We start from the raw sequence: 21,339 nt of genomic DNA on the forward strand, positions 1-21,339 counted from the left end.
GGGAGAGAATATAAAGAAGAAAAGGAAGAAGAAAAAAGAGAAAAAGAGTTGGTCGGCAAGAGGAAGGAGAGGTGAAACTTATAAAGAGCGGTTCCGTTGACGTCCACGTGAATCGAGCCATTATCATGCAAACCTTAGGAAGTCGAACGTTACCCGGACAGAGGGAAACGAAGAGAGAAAAACGATATTGCCGCGAGTGTTGGCGTAGTGCGGTGAAGGAGTAGGAGGAGTAGGAGGCGGAACGAAAGCGGAATGCCACGAATTTCGTTAGCGTGGTTTCGACGATGGAGTTGGACCGGCGAGGCGCAGCGGACCGAGCGAGGCCGTATCTGCTCGGTCTGCTCTGATAAAGGAGAAAGCCCCGATATTGGTCAGACAGTGGAATGCCTGCACATTCGTGTCGGACAACAAGATTTCTCTCTGTACCTTATACCAGTCTCGTCAGCCTTATGGACCGAGGTTGCTGGATGGAACGGAAGGAAACGAGAAGAGATGGGACGGCAAGAGGGACGAGGAGGAGAAAGACAGTACGACGGATCGAGGGCGAGGTTAAAAGGAAAGTCGAAGGGATGGAACGATTGCGATTGGAACAAGTACCGTTAAGCGGCAATGGTCTGCCTGTTGTCACGATCAGACGTTCTCCGCAACACGAGAATCGTAGTACACGCGTGCCCCCCCTCGCCTCGACTGTCCTGGCTGAAGAACAAGCCGGCAAATTGAATTTCGGCTCGAACAGCAGGGGAAAAATGTCGAAAAATCTAACGTCGGTGGTAGAGAAGCGAGCACAGGTGTCCAACGAGCGTGGAGAAACTAAAGGAGGGATCGAGGGGTCGTGCCGAAAAAAAGCGAGACGCAAGATTCTCTCGGTGGGAAACTTAGACGTTCGTTTCCTCGTGATTCGACTACTTCGCTGGTGCGAAGAATGCAAAAACAAAGAGAGTGTGTTATCGAGCGCGGCTAAACGAATTCGTTGTGGAAAATCACCGATAAAGGGCAGAGGAGGATTTCGATTTGCGGAACGCCGCGACGTTTCTCCTGTCTATTGGTCGACTCGAATACAGAGAATTCGACGGAGCAGCCGCATAAAACGTGCATTATTCTTAACTTTTTCTTCGCCGCGAATTCGCTTACGGCAACCCCGAGGGCGCTAAGCAAATCTATCCCCATCAAACGCAGAACGACGTTACCATTTCCAACCAACGTCTTCCAATCTCTTCTCCTCCTTTCATCCCCGGGCTAGGATGAGTCGCTGGAATTTCACAAACACCGATCAAATCGATGATTATGACTCGACGAACGCGTTACAATCATTATTATCGGTCGTCTTTTCATCGAACGCTACATGCTTCTATTTCGATATGTTTTGTTCGAGGCTTGTTTGCTAGCTTGCGATATTCGAAAATTGCCCTTCGAATACAATCTTAATGTTTTTTAACGATTGCATCAGCTTTGTTAAGGGTAATGGAGAAATTGAAACGTTTAATCGTTTTTAACGATGGTACGTAATTTCTTCCCATGAAATCTGTGTGTCTAATTTATTTCTATCGACTCATCTATCGACTTCGTAATCTTTTGATGTTACACATATCCCACGTTTGCTATTCTTTGGTAAGTTAAGATTCGTGTTTCTATACACTTGGGAATTGGTTCCTGTACGTATTCATCGTGCAAACGTTGATCCATCATTCGCCATAATTCAGTATTCAGTTAATTATTTTAGTAGGAAAATTGCCAATCTTTCCATGCACCACGACTACCAGATCCAGATTTCTAAAGCGACTAAATGGCACAAAAATTTTCCATAAATTATGAGAAAAATTGTTCGAGCGCAGTAAAAGAGCTCAAGTTGTCTAATAAGCCATCAACCCCGGTACGTTGCGTAAAGTCTTGCTAGGAAATCGTTGACAAGTCGGCTGGTTCGAAACTCAAGCAGACTAGCGCGCGAAATTAAACATCGCCGCGAGGGGTTGCGCAGATGACAAATAAACGAGGCGAGAAGCGCGACGGTCAGACTGAAAAGAGCAGCTCCGGGGTTGGCCAGGACGCGTCTAGCGGCTAGCTGGAAATAAAGGAAGGGCTGTACTTCGCGCGAGCAACGGGCGAGATATTAAAAACAAAAGTGGTCCGCAGGAGGGTGGCGTAGACGGCCGCGTGGCGGCTGGTTCATTTGAAACGTGATTCGAGCGGGTCGACGTAGAGGGTTGAAGCGTGTCGCGCGGCAGTCGCCGACGCCGCTTGCAACGATTGTTTCGCCCTGTGCATACCATTGTTTCGTCGCGTGTATGTACGTTTTGCCGCGGAGACGAGCGCGACCGATGCGTCCGTCAACCAGAAAAAAGAGCAAATTAAAAAGAATACCAGGAGCGAGAGGAAGAGAAAGAAGGGGAGTGAACGTTTACGACAGATGCATATTCATGCGGCGCGAGGATGCCACCGTGGTCCAAGCGACTTGATTTAATATGCATAAAATCTTTACATTTCTGGGACTCGGAATAGCATTTTGTAGAGACTAAGAAATAATTTGACACGGGAATGGTGGTTTTTTGAAAGGAGATCTGGTAATCAGCTTTCTCTGGAGTCGGTTACGGACGACGAATCGGTAAAATGATTTTTGATACGTTGTAACTCGTCAAAAAGCTTTTGCTCGATACGCGATATCGTTCTCTGTCTGTTTCCGAGTTCGATCGATATTTCTGTCGACCTTTTTTCCTTTCTCCCTCGGGATTTTCTTATTTTTTTATTACTTTCTGTCGTTCTCTTTTAATTGTAATAATCTTGATAACTCGGTGAAAGCTCGTTACGACCGTTGGAAATAATTTTTCTCGTATAGCAGGAGAAGCACGATGCCCGAATATAAAAATTTCCTAATAAAGAGAATCGACAAACAGCATTGACCTTAATCCTCGATAATTAATTTCTAGCTACTCGCTCGTTATACGGCAGTACCGTTTCGTCAATATTTGCTAATACTATTAACTAGATATAACTATCGTGTTCAATATTCATAATCGTAACTTACCGAGGACGACGAGCTTCACAGGTCTGCCGGAAAGTATCTTCCCCTGATCGTCCTCCAGCGTGCAACCCCATATACCGTCGTCTTCTAATCTAACGTTGTCTATATGCAACGCCTCCGTGATAGAGTCACCGATATATCTATGTCCAGTTCCACTCATCTCCGTTCTCGTGTTGATTGTAATCATATCTACCGGACTTCCCTCGTGCAGCCATCTCGCTGGTCGTATTCTGTAGCTCCTAACAAGACAATTCGTACCAATTAGAGAATTAATTCGGAACGACAATACCGTGCGAATTCGTTGCTGGGACGATATCGACTTCGACTACTTGCTCTCGCTACTTTAAATCGAATCTTCCCATTTGCGGGGAAACAGCTACGCGTGCAGAACTGTGTCAGCAATTACGACGAATCTGTTTCGTTGTGTCCCCAGTTACTTTTAAGACACGCGAATCGAACGTTGTTTTTTTTTTTTAGGAAATATTGGTCTTTCCGACATATTTCGAACTTATCGATCAAAACTGACAGAACGTCATCTATCTGATTAATAACCGTGCTAGATACGTCTGCGCTAGAATTATTTCTACGTTTCGAACAGCCATTTTTCAAGAAAGTCGTTCTAGCAAAGCCGTGCTCGTCCTCTAACAATATCTTTTTTAAAATGGAATTTTAATTATCGAACTTTAGTTTGCTAAACAGCGATCCCTAGTTTAAACAGCTTCTTTTTCAAACGCGAACGCGATAAATTTCAAATGAACACACTATCCATCCGACTAAACCAGCTATTTTCGCGCCAAATAAATCACTTTCTCTTGAACGAGGAGAAAGAAATCCTTCTCGGGGAAAGAAGCGAATAAACCAAGCCACATTTTCTACGATATAAATTTATCTTTAGACGGAGGTACGTAACAGAGAAAAAGGACGAATCTCGTGATAGTCGCTCGTGCGCGTTTCATTCGTCGATGAAGAAGGTTAAATTACCTGACCCCGGGCAATAGCAGCCTCGAGTAATTTTCTAGCTCGCATGGCAATATGACCTTGCTGTGAGGTTTCACCACCAGTTCCAAGGGTGGCTTTGACGGAGCGGCAGCTGTATCTAAGGAGACTGGAACATCGGTCGTAGCGGAAGAACTGGTAGACCATAAGTCCTCTTCGGGGGCTAAAAGGGCCGCGGGCTGCGCCACCTCGTCCGACAGAGAAATCAACGTCGAGCTGGACGCCGTTGTACTGGTGGTGCTCGTCGTGGTTCTTCTAGCACGCCGTCCTCCCTCCTGCCTTCCACGAAGGGTGAAAACACCGGCCTCGTTCACCGACCCTGTAACGACAAAGGATAGTATCGTCATCTCGCTGTTCCGTTGTCTCGGCGAATAATTCGAATTTACGCACAACGAGTTTACCTTTGACTCGAACAACTGGAAAATACATACGAAAATAAAATTACTTTGTTCGTCGGAAATTTCGCAAATTCGAGTTAACAATTTTTTTAGCATCGCTCGCGAACGAGAATTCTAGATGGTAAATTTCAAATAAAATATTTTATTACTACGCTATTTTACTAGAATTTTAGTTTCTCTATGTTCGTACGCATTGATTTTAAGTTTGAAATACGAGATTTTTAGGAAGCTCGATGGTCGATGTACTTTATTCCATCGAATTTCATACTTGGCGGTCCTAACGCAATCGCGAAACTCGACAGAGCCGTAAAATAAATAGCGTTCCACGCGAACGAAGGCGCTTCTTAACTAAATGGTGTTTCCATCGGTCGGTCGATTCTCCCGAAAACTGTCTATCAGCTTCGGTCGACCAAGGCTACCGAGGAAAACTAATTATGTCTTCGATGGACCGCAAATAGCTATAACTATCTAGCGTAACTGAGGTACCTTGTCGACCCGTGTCTCTACTCATACTCTCCTCACGACCTCCTATATTACGGAACAAGCTAATGTTTATTACTCGCCGAACGATGACAGAGGCGAAACGCGAAACGTCTCTGTCGTTCTATCGCTTTTTGCAAAATCATTATCACACGTACACGCTTGTTCGATTTTGTCGAAGCGGTCACCGCTTCTAAGAAAGCTCTACGTCTGGTCTTTTTAGTTTTCTCAATCACCGAAGCCGTCGACAGCGTATAGATAAAAGATTGAGACGAAGGCAGACCATAAATGGTAGACAGACGACGATATGGCTTCGGGGCTTTCAGTCAGAGGGTAACGCTGTTAACGTGCGGATCTGCACCAGCTCAAATTATATTCCTATTTGTAGCGTTTCTTTGTTCATACTCCTAATAACCTCGACAGATTTAAATTCCTAGTCGTCGAACTTCATCGACGCTTCGATTGCTCGAAACCGGACCAAATGAACTAAGAGATATTCTTCAAATCCGATTGTACGTAACAAGCAAAACGAATAATTCAGCGAATATAATTGTTGAAGTGATCGGCGCTTCTAGGAAAACTCTACATCTGGTCTTCGGTTTTCTCAAGCGCTGAGGCCATCGATAGACAAAAGAATGCGTCGATGACAGACCATAAGCGGTACACGTGTGTCACAGGTGAAATTCAAGCAGCTATATGATAAATCAAAATTCCGAGCGCCTTATAACGTGTGACCGTCCGGTCAGCATCCGTTCTCAGCCGCCTGGGTGGCATTCGGTCACTCTAGCCCTTCTCCGAAATACACGATAAGTACGACCAAAGACTTCTCCCACTCCAACGAATAAAAGAATATAAATACTCCCTTCAAAATCATCCAGCGATTCTAAAAAAAAATTCTTAACTAACTCAAGTACCAAAATTGTATCATCGCGAACCGAAAATAATACTGTACAAATTGAGGAAAAAATAAAGAACTCGATCTCCTGTTCGGAAATTGACAAGTTTCTTGTTTTACCTTAATTTTTACGCGACACGTGCGACGTTGGTTTCAGGGTCCTTTAGTCTCAGGGTAACATTGCTAGCGCGCGGATCTGGACCAGCTTACATTGTATTCCACACTTTGTACTTTAATATTCACAATATATATGTCGGGTTGGCGTTAGGGGCGTATAATGAATCTTCACCAGTGTTGTTCATGGTTGTCGCACAGATATTTATTACATAAGTATGGCTGATACAAGATTGACGATCGGACGCGGTAACTGGACGCTAATGACAATGGCCCTAGGTTCGATATAGCGAATCCACGGTCCACGGGATAACGAATATACTTTGCTTCAAAGTCTAAGTCGGACTCGACTTACTACTCGTGATACTAGGAACGCTTGATTGACTCTTAGCTAATCAGATTGCCAGAAAAGAATGACTTTCCGTCGCGACGACGCTGCAGAGGAAAAACTATGATGGGGTGTGCCTAAGGGCACGAGATCATCGGATCGTCAAAGAAAGCCTCCACTCGGAGGGTGAGGGAAATAGACGCTGCTGTTAATTGGTCAATTTCTATGTTGGCGGTTAGAAAAGGATGCTAGCCGCCCTAGAGAGAGAGTTCCTAGCAGGCAACGTCGTACGTGACCAAATCAGGTTTTCCCATAACTTCCCGCAATAGGTGACAGATTTACAGGCTGATAGAATAAAGACTGTTTGTCAATATATATATATATATATATATATATATATATATATATATATATATATATATATATACGTACAATACCTTACAATTTACCCACGCGTTGCTTTAATTCCACATGCATCGAATAACCTTAACAATAATAAATAAATTTGACTCCGAGGCATACGAAAAATGGCATAAATTGAAGAAAAGACGGGGGATGAGAAGAAGACGAACCCGGTAAGAGCAAACGATTCGTCGATGCGTTCGTTAACGTTTCCGGGTATATTGGCGACCGGTTATAATACACCGACACCGAGTGGATGTTGTTGAGCGTTGATGCATGCATTATTCAGACTGTGTATCCATTCATTATTCATGTCATGATCAATGGATGTCAACAGACCGCGATCTGTATCTGAACGCATCAGCCTGACAGAAAGTGAAAGCACTCGCTGTCGTTCGAATGCGTCCGCGACACGAAGGGGCTATCGATGCCGATCGGATTTTATGAAACTAAGGAACCTCACACGAACACGCTTGTCTTCGTTACAATAATGCGTTATTGTCGCCTGGATGGTTCTGTTTGGTCACCGATACACCGTTGACAAGATAATCAGCCAATTGTAGCGTTAGTTGATAATATGCCTCTGATGTCGAACGTCAAGTTTGAATATAGAAATTATATAGATCGCATAGATCAATTATGTAATCATAAACACAACGAGTGGATGAAATTTATGCTGCGCCGAGAATTCGCTCCTACGATGCCGCTATAATATAACACAGCGATATAATATAATCTGGGAAATTCAGCGTCGAGTTTCTCGGAATTTCACTGCAACGAAAGTCAATAATTTCTGTATCGTGGAAATCGGAATTAGATGAATCGTTGGCCGTCGGAAACAACACAATATCGGGATACATCGATATTCGAAAACTTTGAAATAGAAAGAATCGTTCTTCGAAAAGGCAGTCCTCTTTGTTATGCAGATCGATAATGGTAAATTTCAGAAGCGGCGGAACAAAAAGATGACAAACGCGTAATCGTAAAGATCGATATCAATGCGTTGCGCGTTGAAGAAAGTGTTATCGATAAATCGCAAGGATATGAGGTTTCCGCGTTTCGCGCGAGTTCCGCGTGTCGAGAAAAGCGATATCGATAAATATCGATTGAATTTCCACTGGATGCCGATAAATTCGCTCATCCTTTGAAAATCAACACCAATAAATTCCGGGTCGTGGAAATCGGCACCGATAAATTCTGGGTCGTAAAAATCGATGCCGATAAATTTCGCCGTTTGGTAAAACCCTCCGGAGCATCGGTAAATTTCGGGTCGTGATAACCGATCGCCGAATAAATTGCGAATCATGGAGATCGATAACATTGAATATCTTTTCGGCATGATCGACGATGATTTTTGGGTCGTGGTAATTTCCTACGATGACAAATTCTCCGTGCTTGGAAACCAAGGACCGAGATAAATTCTGGGTCGTGGCACGCGGCATCGATAAACCTCGCGTCCGTTCGACTCGAATCTTTCATTAATCAACCCGTGTTACAACCTAGTTACGCTAACATATACACACAGCACGTAACCGAATACGTGGGAAACGCTTCAGCAAAAATGAACTGGACGTTTAAAAACTAAAGCGTAAATTCGTATGGACGCGTAGTGGATACGGAATGTATTATATTTCCCTTGTAATTTACACGCTGATTAATTAAATCCTGGAATATTAAATTTTCTATCGCTTAATATTATCCTTTCGTCGTTAGACAAGTTTAATATTCGAGGTTGAGAAACTTGATACTGCTAACTGCGTAAGCAGAGCCTAGTAAAAACCGACTCGCTGAAACATATGAAATTAAATTACAGAGAATTTCGTCTCGCTATATTTCTAACAGTATGAATTATAAATTCATGTGTCGTGCAGTTCGATCGTTTCGACGTCTCACAGAGATACATTGGACGTAAGTTACCAAACAAGTTACCAGATGCAGGTTGCGTTCTACGTTTGTCGCGCAATAAGTCATGCATTTAGCACCTTCACGCAGACACTGCGCATCGTACGGACCTTGTATGTTGACGTGAAATAACATGGACTAATTACCTAATTAATCTTGCGACCTACCGTGCTAAAATTGAAGTACCGAGAGACACCTCACGTTGCCCCATTTTCACGAATAAAAGGTCATACGCCATATTTCTGCCGATCGTAGAATCTTTGTCGCGAGTATCTACTCTACGTAAAATGTTTTTTTTTTTTTTTAAATAGTTTATTTAGCCAATATTTGATTTTTTGTACATTTTTGAGATTCACAATAAACAATGAATTGAGTATAGCGTGTTTAGGCAAAAGTACCGATACGCGTCGGTACGACGTAGCCATGGTCTAATATGTGTCGTGGATTTTCGGTTTTTGCGTTTATTTTTTTGTTACTCTACGTAAAATGTTCATCCTTCGCTGTGTCCAGTGTCAAATTATTGACATACTTATTCCCGAACCTTATTAAAAGGTTAAATCTCTTCAGAAAATGTTCTCAAACGTATTAAGTCGCACCTCAAACGCTCGACAGTCGATATTCCGTGGCGTGCGACATCCTCCGACGTTTACAACCTCGTAAAATCCTCAAGAACTCCGGTTGAAACAACCGTGGCTGCTTGCGACAAGCAAGCGAGTCCTCGGCGCCCTATGAAATCGCAAAGACGAAGGATAACCACCGACGAAACGACCTATTTCTGCGCGTGTCTCTTCGTTGCTCGTTGCTCGCAAGCAACCGCGATAAGCGACACCGACCTTGGCGAACACAAGTAAGAAAAGGGGTGACGCTAGCGCGACGCGGGCGTGAAACGCGAAAGAACAAACGGAGAGACACGACGCCACGTGACGTGCTTATGTCGGCGCGTTTGCATGTATGCATGCGAGTCGCGACAATACGAGGTTGTAAAACGGTTAAGAGGATTTGTCACCTCGTGTCACTGGATAAACTCCTTTTCCTTCGCTCGCGAAACTCTGCTGTGTCGCTACTTTGCTTGACATCTTGGAGGACACGAACGCGAGCGACTCGGTGTCTCTCTTCTCGCCTCTCCTTCATTTCCTCTCCTCTTTCTCTCTTCTCCTCTTGCATCTTTCTCTCTTTTACGTACGTTAAAGAGAATCCAAACTCCGCGTCCTGATTCCCTTTGTTCGCGGCGCATCAAACGTGAAATATGCGAATTCGCCCGGGGAATTCCGGTAATTTGCGAAGAGGAATCGGGGAAACTCGGCTTCGTCTTTAATCCCCCCCGAAATACTAGATTTGTCGAACGTTGCACGAAGCAGCGGAGCGGAGGGAACGGGGCGCGCAGCGGTACGGAGGAAACTTAGTCTCGCAAAACGCATGTGATACCGTGGAAAGTTGGCTGGAAGTTCTTCCTACCATCCCCTTGCACGGCGAACTCTCCAACCCCCGACCATCCGCCGGCTATAGGATTTCGCTTCGTCGCGCTATTAATCGCTACTTATTTCCAGGCTTAATGGTGCCGTAAAGAAAATCGTCGGAGGATACTGTTATCCGAAGGGGTGAATTTGTTGCGCCAGTTCCGCGGAACGTCGGAAGTGCACAGCTGTAGGGTACAATGGTTTTAATGGGTGCATTGTGTCTGTTTCGTCGAGTACTTGACTCCGACAGAAATGGTATAATTGAGCGCGACCGGTATTTATCGCTGCGTTTTGTCTGGTTTGCTGAAAGATATGGATTTAAATTGCACCGACGGTATAAAAGCTTTCCAACTCTTTGTTTTCTAATGGATATCGAATGACGGAGAGACTAGGTAGGAAGGCTACGAAAGTAATCAATCACCTACGAGGGTAAATCGAGGAGAGATATTAAAACCAGGTCTCGGTGTTTGTGTATCTTTGGAAACAAATTCATTTTCCACCAACGAACTGTCAAAATGATAGAGAGCATCGTCGTCCGATAAAACTGACGGACGTATTTGTCGAAGGTGTTTTGACGCTTCGCCGAAAATACGTTGAGCCTTTTAAAATCTCACCTTGGCCAAACAAAACGAACAGATCCGTATAATAATCTTTTTGAACGATGTAGTTGACCAGAAAGGAATCGATCGTGACGAACTAGCGTGTTTTTGGTCACGGCAACCGCGCGTGAAAAAATGTCATGGAGCGTGCACAGGGCGAATATCAAATAGCACGTTGCAACAACAACGTTCGTAACTCTTGGCAAATATTTTCTGTTGTGTTCCTCGGATGCTATTACACCGGTGTATCCGCACGTATTTACGAATCTGTTCAAACGCTTTCCAGTAAACCGACTGTCGGTAGTTTGGAAAATATGAGAAAACGTTGCCGAAAATTTCGAGCGCTCACGAATGGTCGAAGGGAGAAGCGAGGTAGGAACGAGTGGTCACAAGAAAGTAGCAAGCGAAGTAAGAGAAGAAAAAAAGAAGAAGGTATAAACGATGCAACGTCAGCTTTGTGTACATGAAACTGTAAAGATCATAGACCGCGTCTCTGGAGCACGTCTAACGGAGCAATAAGAGATACAAGGCGAAAGAGAAAAGAGGCAAAATGGTGAAACCAGAAAGAAGAAGAAGAGAGAGAGAGAGAGAGACGGAAGAAGGAGAAAAATGGTAGAAGTAGAAAAGAAAGAATTCAACGGTATGGATATATATCGGCGAGGGAATTTATCTTTGGCGGAATTCACAGCACGAACGTCTTTGATGGCAACCGGAGTGATTCTCGCCCAGGCCACACCTCCTTCTATCTCTACAATCCCCCTCCCCCTAGTTCTCCTCTCGTTCCGATCCTCTAATCTCTCTTCACCCTTTACTCCGATCCTCGGTGTCATCCTGTACTAAGCCCTCTGTAATACCCTCTGCTACGGAAACAGTTACGGACCGGTATTCGTTCCGGTCCTTGCCCGGTAATTCCAATCACTACGACGCTCTCGTTAACTCGAATCGACGAGCAAATACCGACGCGGCAAGAACAACACACGAGATTTCGACCCCGGCAGCACCCCCAACCTCCTGCTGGATTATACGAAATATTCTTTCAGCTCTCTTGTCCTGTTTTCCATCGGGAAACAGATTAATCTCGGCGGCAGGGAAAATACAAGGGGATACGTTGTACTGTTTATAATCCACGAATGCGAGAACCGAATTAATCCCTAATTACGAACGTCGTTGGATAACTCATTGAACACGGATATACAGATATAATTTGTTCATATAGTATAATTGTATGCACGGATCCCGATATTAATTTGTCGGTATCTGATTTCGCCAATTAGCTTTGCGTACGAAAGAATCGTAACGAAACGATACGTAAATTTATTTTTCACGATGGAACGAAGGGTGGTTTATTCCTTTCTCCAGTCTACTCTACTACGGCGTATAACGATCGATCGAAGATTAAATTTATACAAAGGAAACTATTATCTTAGATGAAAGAATACGCGACGCGGGGAAACATACCTTTGTGACTCTGCTCGCTTTCTTCAACATCCTTTAAACGTTTCCACAATGGCCAAACAATTTCAATGGATGAATTTCCGTTTATTCATTGAAATAATCTAGAAGCAGGAAAACCAAGCTTCGTATAACCGACCGCGTAAGTTTTAATTTTATTTCATGTCGAATCGATTTCAATTTCACCTTTTCGTCGTACAATGCCTGCCGCTAATTGTCTTTGTGTACATGGCATGTCCGTCGACTTGTCTCCTCTTACCGAACGCCAATCGAATTTACGATTACTCGTGTGTCTCTATCGAGTCGAGTTTGTTGATAATTTTGGATTTTAATTGCCGAAATAATGGTACAGAAACACTGAGTTTACACTTGGAATTTATATTAAAATAATTATATATTTATTTGATAAACGATTTCGAGGATATTCGTCGATACACATTTACACGCGTCTCGGCATTTTCTTTGTCTCGCCTTCTTCCATGCCAGACTGTTAACTAAACAGTTTACATTCCTTTGTTTTCGAGACGCCACTCATATTCGCATACTACTACGCGAACAATCTAGTCTGGCACACAAAATTATACGTATCTCAATAAGTTTTTCTATACCGCGTCTTAAAAACGATTTGTATCGTTATTTCTGTTCATCTTTAGTCGTACGTAACAGTAGGTTAAAAGAATGAGAAATAAAATGCTGTACACTATATAGGATTAAAACACGAGCATCAACGCGCGAAGAAGAGAAACAAAAGCTATTCTGGCGTCTGATTGGTTTTGTTCGAAGAACGCGTGGAATCAGGTGCGGCTAACTAGAAATCGTTACGATCTATCGAACGGTTACGATTACGGTCGACGTTCATAAACATCGAAGAGTATGTCGGATACATTTGTTTTTAAGCACTACCGATACGTTATGAACTTTTTACTCTCTCGCACCCATACTTCCAGCTGTTATTGCTTACACAACTGCCTGAGTATCTTCTGTTCCTTTCTTTTTTTCTTTTTTTTTTTTTTTTTTTTTTTGTCCTGTAATAACTGTTACCATTTTGCTCATTTTCTCGCACCTGGGAATGATGCACAAAACGGACGATTTGCATAGGAACGATTATGTTAGCCTGTGACGAATACTTTCGTGGACTATGGACGTTAGAGAGGAATTAAAGGATTGGATTTTTATATTGGAACTGGAGATTTCCTTTTGTTATGTTTTCGAGATTGTGCAGATTTCAGATGACAAAATAATATCGTTATTTCAAATGTCAGGGAGGCATGGCAGGAAAACAGTTGCGCAGCGAAATAAATTCATATTGCGACTGAATCGACGCGCACGACGTAACTCGCATTTCCCGATGTCTGTTTTTAATCGGAGGCCAAATATCAGATTGTAATTGACGCGACGCGTGATTTATATTCCTGTACGGGAGATGTAAGAGTCGGTGGAAGTTATAATTGGAACGAGTAAAAGGTACAACAACGAGAACATCTCGTAATAAAGGCGGTTGGACGAATTTGTTGCGAGGATAATCTTTTTCAACGCGAGATCTCTCTCGTAAATAATGCAAATAAAAAGCGACGACAGAAGGGAAACTCCTAACACGCTTCTATATTTTCAAACTTATCGTTGGAAACGAATTAAACCTGTCGCGTTTGTCGTAAAAGAGTCGGGAGAAACGTTTCTATTCAACGTCCAATTTCAGAACTACGAATGTGGCGCGATGGAATTAAATTTCTAAATATCTAAAGTTCCAAATATTCAAATTCTCTAATATCCAAAAATGGTGAAACTTTCGAGTTCACTTAATAGAACAGAACTTTCAAATTCTCGCAAAATGCACCAACTTGGTTGGTCGTCAAACCCTGGCAAAAGCTCTCGATCATCCCTTTCGGATTCAATGGAGCCCATTAATCCACCGCGAATCCCTCGAGGAACGATCGAAAATTAGGATTTGTACGGCGAGCCGCTTGTATTCTTATCAAGCGACGGCGAATGAGCGCGAGATTCTTTGACGCGGTGGCGTCGGTGGTGAGGGCGGCACGGCGACGCGGCAACGGATATTATATGTACAGAGCGGTGAAACCCTTGGCCGCACGGAGTTCCATTAACGGCGGCGTTGTCCATCCGGAGCCGGCGGATTGCTCGGGATTCTAATCTGACCGCATAGCATGCCTTCTAATATAGATAGGCTTGATTAATTCCGCGGCAACGCAGTAATGCGTCGTGTGATCCGCGCGCGCTTCCCCATCCGTACGACTACGACAGCAGGTTACGTTGTCGCGTAAACGAGCCGAGATTTCGAGTGAAACCGCGAGCTCAAAGGAACACGATCGCCGGCCCGCCGGACTATGCGAATTAAATTGGAGAACCCTCGTATCCAGACGGTGTCGTCCATTGCCGGCGTCGTAAAAATCCTCGCGACAACCCTCGGCAAACCGGATGCACGCTCGACCCTGCCATTATCGAGTGCCGCTCTGTGCAAACGGTACAGTGTCTGCGCGCACTGATTGCAGAGTTAGCGGCGGTAAACAGGCTCGATAGAATGGACGGATGGATCGATGGCTTCGGTGCTTCGATTGCGATCCTTTTGTCTGGATTACGTCAGTGTGAATACAGGTTGAGGGAAACTGATCGATTAAACGGATAACGTAAAAGGATAATTTTGGAGTTTTTCCGTTTTCCGACTCGAGATACGCTCGATATTTCATTCTATAAATTACTTTCGGAATTGTTTTAAAGGTTTGCATTTAATGAACGCGCGACCGATCCTATCGCGTGTAATTTGATGGAGGAACGCAAAGAGACAGGATGTAAAAAGGACACGAAGCTACCCATATCGCGTTACTTACCTAAAATTGGCTGTCCGCGCAACATCGGAAAATAATTCAAAAGGCAGCCAGTGGATCCGCGAATATTCATCCCGATTCCCTTCGGCTGAGCGTGGAATCTCCGCTAAACCAGGCAAAAACGTTCCGTTTCTATTTAAAAAAAAATCCGACGATTTTTATGATAGCATGCCCCCGCATTCACTGGCGGAAAGTTACGCGAGTAATTTCAGGCTGGCCGCGTGCCACGATCGCATGGCAGTAGGAAAATCTTCGTTCAAACAAACTGCTCGCCTATACACACATAGGCCGGATCCGGTTTTCCAGCCACAGATATCGAGTGATTGATACACTTTCCACTGCGCAACTTACGGATCCTGCAAGTTTTCTGAAGCTTCGCCAAGAGGCGAGACCCGGACGTCGAATGTGCCGAGTCCGGCGCACGATGCCAAACCGGAAATCGCCACCCACCCGTTTTCCATAGGTCGAAAAAGATGCTGACCCCACGCGAGCGGCGAGTGGCACGACGTCCATCTCCTCTATCTTTAATCGTTATCGTTCCGTATCGAACATTTTGCATAACCGATATTCGCGACCTGGTCGTGCCAGAACGAAGCTCCGCGACTTCTTTTGCCTTCGGAGTCACATCCGTTCGGACGGATATCGAACGTGCGCGAGTCCGTGGAAAAGCTGGTCGAATAAAAAAGGACGTATACCGAGCGTTTTTGTGGTCACAGAGTCAAAGCTGCAGCTCTGAAACAGCATCTTAAATTTTGACATTCTGATCGGGTTGATAGGAATCGACGAAGATACTCGGAAGCTGTGTGGATCGATGTTGTTGAGATATGTATAATTTTCTGTGCTGGACTGGTTTAAATGCGTATTAGAGTTACTTGTATGTGAGTATCAGTGTGTGGATACATGTGTGTAAGCGTCAGAGGGCGTCCAGGCCTTTGTTAGGACAAAAGACGTTTGGCAGTGGTACAGAAGCATCTGAAAGAGTCGGTTAGCAGTCGAGTGCAGAGAAAGTGCTGAGACGCGTGCAAGTGTGTATCGATGAATATATGAGAGATCGTCCATGAAATAAATATATTATTATTTTAATATTAATCCCCAGTGTATATTCAGTGTACCTATAACATTATTTCGGCTCCAAAGATGCACAATTCTCAACAGATGTAGAATTGTATATCTCGAGCGACGATGACGATCTTGCACGGTTATCGAACGCCGAGGCTTTGCAAGTGGAATGTGGTGGGTTTAAGAAGTTTTATTTAACAATCTTAATCTCACGAGAAATCTCATTTACTTACGAGCGAGCTGCCCGATCGCCTCGTTTAGTCACGGACTTCCGATACCAGTGAAAGATTAATTAAAGCTCAGGCAACGCGTAATGCCAGAGCATTGCTTTCCACTTAAGTTCACCGTTTCCGTAACATCGTCCATCGCGGTTCCATCAACCAGGAACTTCGCCACCTGCCGCTTAATAACGGACACTGCTTGTTCGCTGCTAGAGCGACGGAAGCGATATAGCGAGGTCGTAAAATCAGTCAGGAGTTAAACTTTGCGTGTTTCGACGGCCGAAACAACAAGTAATTTTAGATGGTTTGGAAAGCATAAGATGTCGAGTCTCGTTCCATGGATCGTACAATACGAACTCGTGAGACGCGGACAACACTGTTGCTAAACAAGCGATGAGTAAAATAGAAAATTAGTTGTTTGCAAATTAGAACCATTACGATCTTGGAATCTCTTCTTCTACGATTCGTCGTTAAATCGTTGACGATGTGAGAAATTGCTTTCGAAAAACTGACGTGTGCTACTGGCGTGAGACGCGTAACAGCCCTAGACGCGACTAGACGTTTATTTTACGATATCGTCATATCCGTAGCGTGGAAGTTGCAACCAGCAAATATAAAAGCGGACGTGATTCATCGACATGGAATCTTTCGGACGACAGCCAGCGAGTTACCTCGAACCCTCGGCTCGTTTCTTTCGTTGGAGGGTACTCGACGTCTTCGTTAGCGGTAATTTCTATCTGCGAGGAGGAGGACGGCCCTGGAAGAGATTGACGTGGTCGTCGGTCGTTATTCTCTCTTTCGGGCAGCGTGGATGGTTGGCGCGCACCGTTCGATCCACTAAATCACCGGTACCACGAGCGAGCGACGTTATTAATGAGGCACTAATAGCGGCCGTACGAGGGCCATGTTTCGTATTCCCGCTCGACCCACTCTCATCGTTCGCCACTTAGCGATAATTGTTATCGTGGCGAGGACCGGGCTTCCGGTACAAATCGGCCGCTATGAAAATCGATCATCGTCTCCGCTTGAGGCTCGACCGACCCCCGTTGGAATTTCGGACTTGATTTACACTCTTCGTCCCGAGTTCGCGCGTACCTATCATCCACAGTGACTGACTTTTATTCGATTTCGCGTGTCACATTAGAGCAATGCTTGGAAATTTGTAGTCCGCTAATCGAAGACGAGGATAATTCGCTTCTCTGGCAAGAAACCATCCCGTTTTAGCTTTCTGATCGTACGCCGCATTTATTCTATTTATACAACGAAACGTACTATTCTATGTCTGACTGTTTCCGCTTCACTTGCCTAATCATACTCGGCGTCTTCTCTAATTGTCTCAATTTCGATCTTATTCTATTTGTCGACCCAATAAAGGTTCGTTCTCCTTGTTTGGTCGGTAGGGACTCGTTCTATTATACTTGCACTGGCAAATGTTGTTCTGTTTATCTATTCAGGCATCTTTTTACTATATAAATACACAGATAAGATTACGCGTCTATTCGTTGGAAATTATTATCAAAGACGTTGCGATGCGTTGGATTTTTAATTATCAGAAGCGAAGAAAGCTGACTTTTCAATGTTGTTTATTCGAATGTTGCAACCGGCTGACGAACCATTGACTGTAACTGGTCTACGATCGTCACTCGACGTTACTCTGTAACGTTTCAGGCGATTGTCGGTAACAGAAAGAGGCAATTTCTGTGATCCCGATCGTTCGGGTCGAATCGGAGCGGTTGCGGTAATGAATAGAATTAGTGCCATTTGCCGTGAGGCGTGCGGCGCTACGGCTACGATGGTAGCTGCGAATACCAGCACTGTTTATTTCGCCCACGACCGAATAAATCGTCCTGGCTTTCGATGCATCGTTCGAAGGCAGAGACTCGTACTTCTTTCGTATTTGATACTTTGTGCGGTCTTGGTAGATCGAACGTAGGTCGGATAAAAGAGTTCGCCGTTCAAAGTTTCCGCCAGAACGCATCTTCTTAATCGTTTGTTCGAAGTTAAATAGTTACGATCGTTGAGCTTGTCTTGCGAGCTACTTTTAGGAAATACCGTGTCCAGGATTCGCGTAAGGAAACATCGTCGAACGAACGAACGAAAGAATAGCAAAGGATAGCTGTATCTTCGACCTTCGACTTAAAATAACCGGTGCGAAGACACCGTGCAAAGATTTCTTTCTGGAATATACGCGCGACGGTTTGGTACATATTTCCGCGATTCCTAACGCGAAAGGAAAGGGAGTCGTCTCTACTGTAACTCTCGAGACATTAAATTTTACCAAAAGAAAAGCTCTTTTACCTTATCTTTCTCCTCTCTCGTCGCGTTTAACATTTCAGACTTTTTGAAACATAAAGTATAGCCATGATATACGCACTCTCTTGCTCCGTGACCAGATACAGCTGACGTATTAGCGAGGCTTGCGCACTGGCCAAGGTTTTCTCAATGGGTCTGGTTTCTGTCACTGTGGATCCTTGCTTTCGCTTTTACAATCTTCTTCCTACCGTGTCTTTTAAAACTACGCCAGAAAAGAATGTGCACGTTCTTACGATATCGCGCTTCTCGCGAGACTACGTTTCTAATCTCGAGCTTTCGAGATAATGGCTGCGACATCGAATTTACGAGCTCATCGAGCTTAATTACGTTTCCTTGCGGACACAACGGAAGTTGCGTCGCAAGTATACTCCTATAGAGGAGCACGGTTTCCTTTCAAACGATCAGCGATGGCAGCACGCGAACCACGATACTCGTAAATTTCGAAATCGCTCGATGATCGAGAAGCTGTCTGAAAAATGCAAGGCTTCCCCTGCGGCGAACTTTTACACCGGTGGAAGGGAACGTGGAGCGAAAGAGCGAGAAGAACCGCAGGGGAAAGGAGGAAGTAGCGCACCGACGAATTTACGGGCATCCGGCAGGACCTTAAGGAAATGCAGAAAGTACATAAAACGACGCGTTCTCCCTGGCAGAGATACTTTTATCGCTTACACATTTAGCGCCGCCAAGGGAATTTCTCGACGAACGACTCGCCACATTGGAAAAAGAAGGGGCTATGAACGACGAGATAGTCGATGGATGCTTCACGCCGCAGAGAGTAATATCTGGCTCACACCCCGTAAACCGCAGGAATAACAAATTTTACACAAGCTTTCTATGTCGGTGTGACCTAATAGAATCGTCATACCGTTAACACACAATTGGACGCGTCTTAAATGCAGCTCTGAAAATTGAAAGATAAAATCGTGTCGTAAACGAGCAAACAAAGGTATATCCTAGCCAGAAGCTTTTGACGATTCTTGTAAACGGACTTGAAGTTTGATACGTCTGTCGAAGAAATCAGCTAGAGTTTCAGAGTGATTAGTCGTACTAGTATTAGTCGATGATAGAGGTCTGTGTATACGAAAGATTTATCTACGACGAAAGCTTTCACTTGGTCCTCGACGTGGAACGTAAATCTTGGTACAAACAGGTAAGATCACTTTCCCTTACGGGCGCACGAAATGCTAACCGTTCAGATTTTACGAGCCAGACTGTCGTAAAGTGACTATTACCTTTCTTCGGACGTGTACCGGTTGGAACACGAAAGAGTAACGGTCCAACGATTTGCCAATCTCGATGGATGATCTTATCAAGTATGTTTCTTTGTAAATGATCGATCGTAACTAACTAATAAATTGCACAGGTACAGTGGCGATTTTAGTTGTTGGATCAGCAGAGATTTTAGTTATAAAAGCTAGCCATCGTTATCGCTCTGTACTAAAACAAGGAACGATATTTTTATCGTGTTACTCGTTGGAATGGTAATTTAAGTCTAAATTACGTTTCGTTACATCCAGATTTAAATTACATTTAATTTTTAAATTGCGCTACAATTCAAATGAAACGATTAAACAACGACTGTTTGCTCGAATAAATTATTGCTCGTAATTAGCAGCAGTACGTCTTTGCAGGCTTTCGAGCGAAATAGAATCCTCAATATCGAAACCAAGCGAAGTAACTCTTCTTCGCGACCATGCTCGCGATACATCACGGACACGAGCATAGTTTATTCTTCGTTCCAACGGACCGAAACAATTCTCTTCTCGGGTTTAGCGATCGTTTCGCGATGAATCGAAGCGACGCAGCGCGGAAATGAGAGCATCCAGGAAACTAGGCGTCCCGGATGCGTTCCAGCCGTGGTGAAACGTCGATTCGTTGATCGTTTCGCGAATGTATCAAGTTGCTTTTGTTGGCCACGTCGAGCAAAAACGAGGAACGGAGGGCCCGTCTATCGCGAAACTTGATTTCGAGACGCGCAGCCGGCGATTTCATTCGCCGCTGTCAGACGTTGTGTTCCGGCCGGTCCATGGGAAATTCTGCCTCGTTATCAATCGGAATAACAAGCCGGAAAATGGATAAAATCGTCGGGGAGGCTCGAACGGAGGCTCGGCTAACGGTTGCCGCTCTCGAGAAAACTGAAGCGCCAAGAAATAACGAGATCGAGTCTGCCACGCGAGTCTGCCTCGTTAGAACGCCTATGGAAGAACGCCAAGTCTCTTTCGACACTTATTTGTCAGACGATTGCCTCGTCTTCTCCTCCACCCTCTCCGCCGCTGTTGGAAATTTCGAGAATCAAGATCGATTCTCTTTGATTCGTTCGTTTCCAAGCGTCGCTTTAATTGGGAACGTAATTAATACATAATCCACTGTGTCGATGGATTAGCATGCTGATTCCTTTAATTCCACTTGCTTGAAATATTCCACGCTTTCGTTGTTTTGAAATTAATCGAAATATCGGGGTGCAAAATTTCTCTGTTTTTTACCAAGTTTATCCCAAACATCGGCTTGATCGAACAAACAACGAAACTTGTTGATATTGTCCTGAAATTCATGTAGGTAAACAGAGGTGAAACGTGGCAATTAGATTTTAAAACAGAAACATGCGGTTCATTTTGGGAAAAGAGTTGAAATTTACCGTCGTTTCGGCAGCTCTGACGAAATGGAAAAATATATTCTGTTCGGCGCATCTTTCATAGGAAACATTTTTTCTTTTTTTTTTTTTTTTTCTTTTTTTCGTTAAACGCCAAAGGCGGCGAATATATTTCACGCAAACAAAACGAAATGGGACACTTTAACCCGCCGACCGGCGAATTTGCGTGCGAAAAAGAGGGGTTTTCGGGCGGATAGAGGACCGACGCGGCCGAAAA

At 44.2% G+C, this 21,339-nt stretch overlaps 1 protein-coding gene across 1 annotated transcript in view; it reads right to left on the bottom strand.

Moving 5' to 3' along the window:
* LOC132910274 (B-cell receptor CD22) overlaps positions 1 to 21,339 on the bottom strand; it is a 342,114-nt gene that overhangs the window by 165,710 nt on the left and 155,065 nt on the right. The window contains exons 4-5 of the mRNA XM_060965833.1: positions 3,998 to 4,331; positions 3,020 to 3,255 (exon numbers count right to left, since the gene is read on the bottom strand). Coding sequence (XP_060821816.1) covers positions 3,020 to 3,255; positions 3,998 to 4,331 — 570 coding nt within the window. The remainder of the gene's footprint in view (positions 1 to 3,019; positions 3,256 to 3,997; positions 4,332 to 21,339) is intronic.

Source organism: Bombus pascuorum, chromosome 9 (assembly GCF_905332965.1).
Source record: "Bombus pascuorum chromosome 9, iyBomPasc1.1, whole genome shotgun sequence".
Taxonomy (NCBI): Eukaryota; Metazoa; Arthropoda; class Insecta; order Hymenoptera; family Apidae; genus Bombus; species Bombus pascuorum.